Here is an 11,045-nt window from a genome sequence, read left to right as displayed (position 1 = left end):
CAGTTAAATGTCAGTTGGACGGCCAAGCCTGGGCTTGTAGTGCTACGCGAGACGCCAGGGCTCTGCAGCACAACTGCATGCAGCTGGCACAGACAGCACAGGCCCTGTGCAGGAACCCCAGCCCCATTCAGAGCAGCGGTGTGACGGGCACCAGCCAGGCCAACTCAGACCAACTCAGTGCCTTTGGCCAGTGATGGAATCCCACCACTGCAGAGACACAAGGTCTGTCCCTTCTCCATCCACTAGACGGATGACAGCACATGAACACAAAACATCTCCCACAGAGGTCTCTGCAAGTGTTCCGTCACTCTCAAACCCTCCTGGTTCTTCTCTTCCCCATCCTTTAACCTTCCCATTGATGATACCATCAGGGATTAATCCAACAGGTTTCATGATGTTCCTGTATCACAGGATGTCCTCACCCAAAATCACTTCCAAAATCCTCTCCTTCTGTGCTGGTATGGGCTTCACCTCCAGGCCTAACATGCCCCAATGTCCTCAGGCTGAGGAGCACACTGCTGTGGGAGACAAAGAACCCATTCAAGTTCTCATGGAGAATTTCACGAGCAGTGACCCTGGGAGTACCTGGAAAGGGAGCAAATCAGCATGCCAAATATTGTGGAGGTTGCTGGAGGGTCTTGAGACAGTTTGGGAAACAGGTCTCTGTAGATCTGGTGTCAGATGGGCCAACAATGGTGAAACTCATTTGCATCTGTAACTCACCAAGAGGGAAGATCTGGTGAAGGATGTGAAAGCCAGAATCAGCCTTAGTTGTCACGATCATTAGATAACAGGGTCTCACCTCCCAAGAAGAAAGAGGAAGAAAAACAGAAAAGTGCAGATGGCCGACCTTAGAGGAGGAGGCTTTGGCCTAGTCTTGTGATTTGTAGTGGGGGAGCCCATGTGAGCAGCACAGAAGGGCAGCAGAGCTCAGTAGAGCTGGTCTTCAAGGACAGCGCTTTGCAAGTACAAGACCCTCTGCACCAAGAGTCAGGAAAACAAGAAGAGATCTTCAGGAGAGAAGGTAGAGGAAGCAGGAACTTCCTGGGAAAGCTCCATGGCAAAAAGGAAGCATACAGGAGATGGATGCAGAGACTTGAAAGAAAGAAGGAATTCAGAAATAGGGTTGGTTTTAGGAAAGCTGCAGAGTTGAGACTTGCAAGGGAGTTCAGGGGCACAACAATCAGCTGTTCCTACTTGAGGAAAAGTTAAAGAAGAAATGAAGTGAATGTGTGGCCACTGCTAGGTTTAGTAAGAGGAGGAATAAATAGGTTTGAGGTAGTCTGGGCCTCTGTCTTATCCAGCAAGGTCTTTCAGTTGCGTGTGCCTAAAAGGCAGACCCCAGCCACAACACAGCATTGAATGGAGATGAAGTCAGAGGTTACTTAGGTAAGGTCGACCCTGAAGAGTCCATTGCACCAGATGGGATGAATCCGACGATGTTGAGAGGCCAGGATGATGTCATAGCAATGCTGTTCCGAGACATTTTGTGAGATCATAATGTGTGGAGAAAGCAAAAAGCCAATCTTGCGTCCATCTTCTAAAAAGACCCAAGGACTGAGCAGGGGAATTACAGGCTGCAATGACAGAGACCAGGTGCTGTGTGGCTGGGCAACAGCTCTGTGGGAAAAGGCTGTGGTGGTCCTTCAGTTTCATGAGGCAAAACATGACCCAGCAGAGAAGGTGGCCAACAGCATCCAGGGCTGCATCAGCAGCACCACACCCGGAAGAAGTGATTATCTCCTTCTGCTCAGCACTTTTTACACTACATCCAAAACAGTTCAGGTTTAGACGCTGTGCAATGGTGATGAGTCCTTGCTGTGAGGAGGAGGTTGGCTTAGAGACCTCCTGAGCTGCCTTGCAGCACTGGTGATGGTGCATTTCCTTCCACCACAGGGCTTCTCTTGACCATGCTAGGGAAAGCACTCTGGTTCCTCATGACCATGGAAGTGAGCAAACATGACCTTGGTCAGATCATCTTTCTTGTCTTCTGCAAGTCACCGCTGCTCACATGCAGAGCTGCTTGGCAGGTACTTCCAAACCTCCTTGATCAAAGCAATTTCATTGAATTAATACCTTATTTTAGTATTTGTAGTGCCCTGCAACTCATGCTGTTTTCTTGTGAGAGACACCAAAATCAGGGTGAGCCATCTGCCTGCAAGATTAACAGCTGACAAAATGGAGCATCAGTCTGGGAGAACCCTGAGAATCTCTGGGATTCGGCCAACAGAAACATCCTGAAGTTCACAAGGAGTAGCAACAAGTCCTGCATGGGGGGGGAAAGAATAACCTTGTACCTCAGGGCAGGCTAGGACCTGGCTGGCTGAGCAGGGACCCTAAGGAGGAGGGCCTGGGCCCCGGGAGGGATGCCATATGAGCCAGTAGAACATGCTCACCGTAAGTGAGATCAGCTGGGTAGGCAGCCGCATTAGGAACAATGTGGCCACTCAGAAAAGGGGAGTTACCATCCCCTTTGACTCAGCACTGTTGTGGCCATATTTGGACTGGTGCGTTCCTCTGTTGGGTTTCCTGCTCTAGGCAACTTGGGAGGAACTGGAGAGTGCCCAGAAGTAGTCTTTCAAGATGGAGTCTCGTGTACTTGCACTCTGTGGGGATGCTGAGGCACCTGGGCTTTTGCCTGCTGAGACAGAGGCTAAGAGCAGCACGATCAGAGGCTTCAGCTCCTTGAACAATGGACTGACAGTGGATGGATTTGTGTGAGTGTGTCAATCCAGAGGAGTTTGGACCAGCCCAAGGCTTTGTGTGTCAAGGCACAGCCAGGGACGGTGGCGAGAAATCAGTAGTGTTAGTGAGATACTCAGATGGGAACAAGAAGAAGAGGATTAGGTGCACAGCTTTCAAGGGAACAGGTGCAGGCGCAGGGCAGCAGAGGACAGCCTGTGCTGGAGATTGTTGAGGGAGCTGGCAATGCTGAATACCCTCATCAGAGCTGACATCTTTCTCCCCTTGGCCATGGCTGTTCCCTGTGCCACCTAGGACAGCACCAGGGCCTCATGGACTCCTCTTCCCCACTCAGGAGCAGGGAGGTGTCACAGCCTGTTTTTGCACTTGGCGTTGCACATCATCCCCACATCACACTGCCCCAGAAAGAGTCTCAAGAAATGTGAGGGACAGGATCTCCCTTTCCAGTGCCTAGGGGTCAGGGCTTGGCCCCCTGGCTTGATATAACACATCCAGGTTTACTCAGCATCTGTTCCACCTTTACATTGCTTTTCCCTGTCATTTCAGCTCTCACCAGCCCCAGGGAGGCTTTGTCAGTAATGTCCCTCAGTGGGACCCATTAAGGCTCCAAGAAACTTTGGAGTTTGCATCTGACTTTGACTTCTGGAGAGGTTTCCTCAACTTTATCTCAGTGTCTGAGGTTCACGGACTCGGCCCCAAACCCACCAGAGAGGTCATTACAATGCCTTGGGCTGGGCCTCTGCTGCTGAGCTGCTCCAGGCTCCTGGGATGCAGGGAGCTCATGGCAAGGAGGCAGAACGGCAGAGAGACAGCTCTGCCCAGGAGCAGCTGCTCTGCCAAGCGCAGCAGGGCTGAGGGCACTGCTGCAGGCACTGAGTGGGGACAGGCAGGGCAGAGAGAGGTTGAAGGCGGCCTGGGCTGAGAGCTCACTGGAGGAGAAACCTTCACAGCCCTCTGCACGGTAAGTCTCTGGCTGCAGGGCAATGAACAGGAGCTTCCTGGAGGGGTCTCGTCCAGCTGCCACAGCCCACAGAGATCTCTCTCCAGTGTAGAGGAGGAGGAGGAGGAGATGCTCCAGAGCAGGGATTCCCTGCTGCACTGCCAGAGGGACAGGGCACGACGGCTGCCTTCTCCCAGGGACGGCTGCAGGGTGTGAATGTGTGTGTGCAGCCAGGGGTGCCCAGGGCTGTCCTTCAGAGCAGGGTCCCTGCGCCCCAGGGGCTGTGTGCTGGGGCAGGGACTCTGCCTCTGCCAGGCTCAGCACTCAGCCTGCCCGGGGAGCTCCCCACGGTGTTTGGGGAGAAGCTGTGGGTGGGAGGAGAGACCCCCATCAGGGTAGGGTCCTTCTGCTGAGAAGAGGGTGCTGCATGGCTCAGAGCTTCTCACAGCTGCAGGTCACTCACAGGACATGGGCAGTGGCAGCTTTTCAAGAAGCACAAGCAGGCAGGGGCTGTCTGGAAGGAAAGGTGCTTTCCAGGGTCTGTGCTCTCGGTTTCCTGCTGTGACTGTGAGGGAACAGCAATGCAGATGTTGGGTTTGGACAAGAGAAGGAGGCTCCTATAGCGTAACACTGAGAGATCAGCAGGTCTGCGAGGAACTTGATAAAGCTCCTTCATCACTCCTTTGCCTACAGAAAGCTCAGTCATCTCTTCAGTGTTTTTCTGACCCACTCCTTAGGGCTGGCCAACAGAAAGATGGGCCTGGGCAGGGTCCTGCTGCTAGGAGGTTTCCTGATGACAGGGGTGAGCACACGGTGGGTGGGATGGGCTCTGTGAGTTGTAGCCGCTGCAGCCAGAGCTCCAGCACAGGAGACTCCTGAGTGCCCCTCAGTCCCTCCATGGCCTTGCCGCCCTGGGCAGAAGCACTGGGGCATTTCTCCTTCTTTCTCCACCTGCCCCTGCTGCTGCTGCTCTTGTTTTCGGGCTCTCTGGGGATGGGGGTTCAGCGGCAGCTCAGCCACTGACCCTGCAGGCCTTGCTGTGCAGACGTGTCCATGGGAGCAAGGTGCCCAAGCCCTCTTCTGGCCTCTGGGTCTCTGGGCAATGCAGGCCAGAGGGTGGGGATGAAGCTGGCTCTTTCTGGCAGACACCCCATCTTCAAGGGATCAGAAAGCTCACAGATCTTTACTGAGGGGAGTTTTACTGGGGAGGGGAGTTTTAAACTGAATTCCTCTGCTCTCAGCAGTATCCAAATTTCTTTTCAAGGGAACAGCTGGGTGTGATCGTCCTCCAGATTAAAGAGGTGGAAGCCCAGGGCAGCTGGGATCAAGTCTGATGGGCTCACTCTGCACTAGGGGTCTGCCTGTTTGCAGCCCAGCTCTCCCAATGCAGCACTTGTAGCAGAACAGAAAATTCAAGGCTCTCTGCCTTCAAGAAGTAAAACAAACACAACCAACCCCCCACAGCTCTGCTCTGCAGCCGGGTGAGTTGGGAGGGACAATGCTGAAATGTCGTTTATTTCATGAGGGGATTTAAACAGAGATCACTGCTGGTTCCTACCTGCCTGTTGGTGCACAGCAGCTCTGACTCCTCAGGAGGCAACAGCAGAGTCCTCTGCTCCCCATTGCACCCTCAGCCAGCAGAACCCAGAGCTCAGCCAGGGAGCTGCACGAAGGTCTTTCTGCAAGGACAGAGGCTGGGGAATGATGGTTCCTTGAAAAATGGAGTCAGTTTTGCTTGGTGAACTCAGTCCTGACCCTTCAGTTTCTTCTCCTGGTTTGAAAGACTCCCATGCCCAGAGGAAGCAAGTGTCCAACGGCAGCTCCATCACCGAGTTCCTCCTCCTGGCCTTCGCAGACACACGGGAGCTGCAGCTCTTGCACTTCTGGCTCTTCCTGGGCATCTACCTGGCTGCCCTCCTGGGAAACGGCCTCATCATCACTGCCATAGCCTGCGACCACCACCTCCACACCCCCATGTACTTCTTCCTCCTCAACCTCTCCCTCCTTGACCTGGGCTGCATCTCCTCCACTGTTCCCAAATCCATGGCCAATTCCCTCTGGGACACCAGGGCCATCTCCTACTTGGGATGCACTGCACAGGCCTTTGTATTTATCTTCTTGATCTCAGCTGAGTATTTTCTCCTCACCATCATGGCCTATGACCGCTACGTTGCCATCTGCAGACCCCTGCGCTACGGGACCCTCCTGGGCAGCAGAGCTTGTGTCCACATGGCAGCAGCTGCCTGGGGCAGTGGGTTTCTCCATGCTCTGCTGCACACAGCCAATACGTTTTCACTGCCACTCTGCCAGGGCAATGCCTTGGACCAGTTCTTCTGTGAAATCCCCCAGATCCTCAAGCTCTCCTGCTCAGACTCCTATATGAGAGAAGCTGGGGTACTAGTGGTCAGTGTCTGTTTTGGTTTTGGCTGTTTTGTGTTCATTGTTGTATCCTATGTGCAGATCTTCAGGGCTGTGCTGAGGATCCCCTCTGAGCAGGGACGGCACAAAGCCTTTTCCACTTGCCTCCCTCACCTGGCTGTGGTCTCCCTCTTTATCAGCACTGGCATGTTTGCCTACCTGAAGGCCCCCTCCATCTCCTCCCCAACTCTAAACCTGGCAGTGTCATTTCTGTACTCGGTGGTGCCCCCAGCAGTGAACCCCCTCATCTACAGCATGAGGAACAAGGAGCTCAAGGATGCCGTGAGGAAACTATATGAATACAACCTCTTCCATCATTAATAAGGAACCACCAGCTATATATAACTCCCAGGAATGCAGTAAAATCCCAGTCTGTCTTTTGTTACTTCTATTTGTTTTTTTTAAATTTTTTTTTAAACTTGTGATAATATGAATTGTAATTATATATTATTCATACAACTTTTTCTTAATTTTGAGACCTCTTTTTTCTCTCTCGTAAAGCCAATGTACATAAGGAACTGGCCTCATTGCAAAGATAAAGCAGCTGGAACGTAGTCATTTGCCCCTACTCTCGTCTCTTAGATCTCCTCTGGAGCTTGGGGCCCAGCCCCAGCAGGCAGAAGGCATTCAGGAGCCAAGGTCACAGTTGTCACATGGGACAGGACAACACCAATGTTCACATAGATGTTTGACCTTGCAGGGTGAGGGCCCGCTGCAGTGAGTGTGTGGTGCAGAGCCCAGTCTTCTGGAAGGCAGCTGAGACAGGCAAGTACAGGAAAGGGGAGGATGGTCCATTCCCTTGGTGGCATGGACAGTCCAGGAAGATTCCCCAGGGCACCCGTCACCCCCCAGTCCCCTTTTTCAGATGTTTCTAGCACTGGCCACTCACACCAGTTTGTGGGTGGTTTTGCTCTGTGGCCATCTCCATCCCCCTGCTGGTCTCAGCACCTGTGCTGGGGGAAGAGCCAGCCCTGCCCAGCCGCTCTTCTCACCCAGACCTTGGCCACCCTACAGCAGGGCTGTTTGTGAGCCCTTGCATGGACACTGCTGGGGCTTGGCTGGATCTGGGCACTGGGGGACTACAAAAGAAGGAGGGTTGATGGGGATGGACACTGAGGTCTGGCATGGGGGCTCTGGTGGCAGCAGTTTCCCCACCCCAAACACACCCTGTCCCGTGCAGTGTCTGATGGGGGGGGACTGTGGGGGCGTGTGTTGGGCAGTGGGGCTGCGCTGGCTCAGGAACAGGTCACAGACTGGACCACACAACAGTCAGGAGGTGGAAGCAAGGACAGGCCGTGAAGGAGAAATTTGGAAGTGTGACCTCAGTGCAGAGGCACGTGTTTAGGAAAGCTGACAATCACCTGGAGCTGATGGGGGCTGCAGGAAAGGTCAAGAGAAAAATGAAGAGTTTCAGTCACTGAGTTTGCAGTGAAGGCTGAGCAAGGAACAGGCTGCTGAGTGATGGGGTGGAGGGGGCATAACTGCAGACACAGGCGGGGCTGAGGCACTCCATGCTTTCTTTGCCTCAGGCTTTGCTGATAAGGTCTCCCAGGCCTCTCCTTAGTGACAGGGCTCAAGGAGGACGAGAGGGTGTATTGAGAGGAACCTGGGCAGATCCCACAAGGACAAGGGCCAGTTCCTGCCCCTGCAGGGCACTCACCCTGGCTGTGGCACAGGCTGGGGAGCAGCTCTGTGGGAAAGGACTTGGTGGGCAGGGAGCTGGACAGGAGGCAGCCGTGTGCCCTGGTAGCAAGAGAGGAGAGCGGTGCCCTGGGCTGTACGAGCAGGAACATGGCCAGGACATGGGGGGAAAGGACTCTCCCCCTCTATGTGGAGGTTGTTAGTCCACATCCAGAACACTGTGTCCATTTCTGGGAACCCCAGCACTGGAAAGGTGTTGTCAAGCTAGAGCAGGTTTAGTGAAGGGCCCTGAAGATGATCAGGGGGCTGGATCACTTTCCCTGTGAGGAAAACTGATGAAGCTGGGCTTGTTCTGCCTCCAGAAGGGATGGCTGAGGGGCACCTCACAACAAGGGGGAGGGGTCATCTTTTTTACCATGAGGCTAGCCAAACATTGGAACAAACTTTGGTCACCACGAGACATTGTGAGGTCCTCCATCCTTGGAGATTTTCAAGACCCAGAGGGACCAAGCCCTGAGCAGCCAGGTGTGACCATATACCTGACGCTGCTTTGAGGTTCTATAGATCTTCCAAGGTCTGCTCTGAACCTCAGTGATTTTATCATCCTAGGATCTCCTGTCTGATTCAGCAGATGAGAGAACAGATGTATATGGGGCACAAACCCTCCTGTGTTTTATGTCACCATGTAAACCAAGTCAGGTGAACTTCTCCTCCACTCCATTGACTGCAGGCGAAGCCTGGGAGACACTGCCTCAGGCAGCTCCACATTACCCATGAAGTTCATAGCATCAAGTTTTAGCACCCTCAAAGTCCATGGTCTGGACGCTGAAGCTCTTACCTGTTGATTTTGGAGAGTGCTCAGGGGAGGTCTCCCAAGATGGGGTTCAGAGCCTCAAGCTTATGGTCTATGTATAGAGAAGGAGAGACCTGGGCGTCTTTGGCCCAGTGGCAGAGAGGGTCAGAGCAGTATAGGAGTAGCCTGAGAGTGCTTGAAGGGTGGTTTCAGAGCCGGTGAACCTTTGCTTCACAGTGAAAAACAACATGAGATAATAATAAAAGAAGTAAGTACAGCTTAGGAGGCTGAGATTTCACACGAAGAGAAAGAAATGTCTCTCCAAATGTAGTTCTGTGCTACAAGAGGTCACTCTGAGGGAATCGAGATTAGTCCGTGTCTTTGTGTTTTGAGGAACAATCAGGGAGCACAGAGAGAGATGGGTAATGTTAGGGAGATGGTCTGGTGAGATCAGGAGAGGGAAGCAAGGAAGATTTTGACAGCTTGCAGGGAAAGAGCCACAGATGTGAGACTGTAGGACAGGCTGTACTGGAGAGGATCAAGGGGTGTGATAAGGCTAGAAGCTCCCAACAGAGCCAAGGTCTTTACCGCCACTATGGCTGTTGCCTGGACCACCAAGGCCTGTCAGGAGGCACCACAACTTGATGGCACCAGGACATGAAGGCCTCCTCACCCCACCAAGGAGAGACACATAAGCATCATACCGTACTCCTGCACCAGGCGCCACACATTCCCACATCACACTGCCCCAGGAAAAGCCCTGAGCAATGTGTGACCCACAGGATCTCCCTTCCCAGGGGCTGGGGGTCAGGCCATGGCCCTTTGTCTTCATGCAACACATGGAGGTTCACTCAGCATCAGAGCCACCTTTACATCGCCTTTGCCTGCCTCTCATCTCTGCCTCCCATTTTCTCCTCTAACCAGCCCCCAGGGAGGCTTTGTTGGTAATGATCCTCAGTGGGACCCATTAATACTCCCTGAGACTGTAGTGGTTGCTTCTGACTTTGGCTTCTTCAGGGGTTTGTCCAGGCTCCTCTCAGTGTCTGAGGTTCATGGTCTCAGCACCAAATGCACCCTGGGGCTCATTAAAATGCAAAAAGCCATGTCTCTTCCAATTATTTCCTACAGTCTTAAAGTCTTCGACAGCTAATTGGAGGGTCTCCAGAGAGGACATAAAGGGGAAGATTTTTCTGAGTATTCAACACAAAAGTATTTTGTATTTTTAAGTTTCTTAATTTTTTCAATTTTATTACTTTTTCAGTTGTCAGAAGGAGTGATTGCAGCATTGTCCAGTAGATATGGATGCAGGGGATCTGCTAATGATATCAGGATGGGTAGGACCAGCTCCTCCTGGAGGTCAGACACTGCATGGACAACCTGATTCCTCACCACTCCAGCCCCACGATTTCTCTCATCACCCCCCTGGGACTTGCATCACTTTTCCTGACATCAGACTTCTCCACCCAGGTCTGCAGCTGGAGGTGACAGCTCCTCTGCACCAACTCCCACCTGCTTTCCTGAGAGACCTGGCTGCACACAGGCACAGCAGGGTTTCCTTCATTGCAAACCAACAGAAGGAGAGGATGGTAAAGTTTAATAAACAAGAACCCACACTCCTCACATGTATGCTAAGTTTAAGGTGCTTCCTGTGAGGTTCACCATCCACAGGGATAACCTCACTGGAGATGCTTTTCACAGGTAGATACAAACACAGTGAAGGAGCTGCATGAAGAGATAATCCTATTGCTGAGAGACAAGGCGCGGCTTCTGACTCTCTGAAGCTCAAAGCAGCACCTGGGTACTTGAGAGGGATATTATTCTGATCAAGGTGCAAGGGCAGGGGGAAACTGGAGAGCATTGAAAAGGCCGTAGGTCCCCATGCGGCATCTGGGCTCTTGGCTCCTGAACCCCTCCTGCATGCTGCAGCTGCACCTTGCTCCGGAAAAGTTCAATAAAGATGGGAGCTTGGAAAAACAATTTTGAACTGGTTTCTTTGTTGTGTCTCTCTACACAAGGAGTCTAGCTCCATTTTTACATGAGGTGTTTGGATCAAAATAAAACAGGAATCAAATGCCAAGAATAATATTATTTAAGCAGAAATTTTAGAATCCTAGAATATTTAGGTTTGGAAGGAACCTTTAAATGTTGTCTAGTCTAACACCTCTGCAGGGAGCAAGGACATCCTCAACCAGACCAGGTTCCTCAGAGCCTCATCCAACCTGGCCTTGAATTTTACCAGGTACGGGACATTCACCACCTCTCTGGGCAACCTGGGCCAGTGTTCCACCACCCTCAGTTTAAAAAAAATTTTCCTAATATCTAATCTAAATCTACCTCCCTTGTCAGAGACTGAAAATGTTAATTAATGTCTCAACATCGTTTAAGGATGGATGGAACCGAGCAAAACGTCAACAAACCACAATGCTAAAAACTTCAATAACTGTGAAAGAATGTCTAGACAAATATCCTGGTTTTGTAGCTGAAGCAGCAACATGTGCTTATAAACTCCAAGAACTGCAAAACGGGGTGTCTTGTTTTTGTACCCTTCCC

General features: G+C 52.0%; 1 protein-coding gene across 1 annotated transcript; it reads left to right on the top strand.

Annotated features, from left to right (window-relative positions):
* The first annotated feature begins 5,362 nt into the window (after positions 1-5,362).
* Positions 5,363-6,382, top strand: LOC147599815 (olfactory receptor 14A16-like). Its single transcript, XM_086753493.1, has one exon. It carries the CDS (start codon positions 5,363-5,365, stop codon positions 6,380-6,382), a length of 1,020 nt encoding a protein of 339 aa, XP_086609619.1.
* Positions 6,383-11,045: the final 4,663 nt, after the last annotated feature.

Source organism: Chlamydotis macqueenii, chromosome 8 (genome assembly GCF_036417535.1).
Source record: "Chlamydotis macqueenii isolate bChlMac1 chromosome 8, bChlMac1.mat, whole genome shotgun sequence".
NCBI lineage: Eukaryota > Metazoa > Chordata > Aves > Otidiformes > Otididae > Chlamydotis > Chlamydotis macqueenii.
Note: the sequence above shows the minus strand (reverse complement) of the source record. Positions and strands in the feature narration are given on the sequence as shown.

What these genes read in the sequence shown, in the direction of transcription:
- LOC147599815 (XM_086753493.1), top strand. Translation starts at nt 5,363, where the DNA reads ATGGAGTCAGTTTTGCTTGGTGAACTCAGTCCTGACCCTTCAGTTTCT.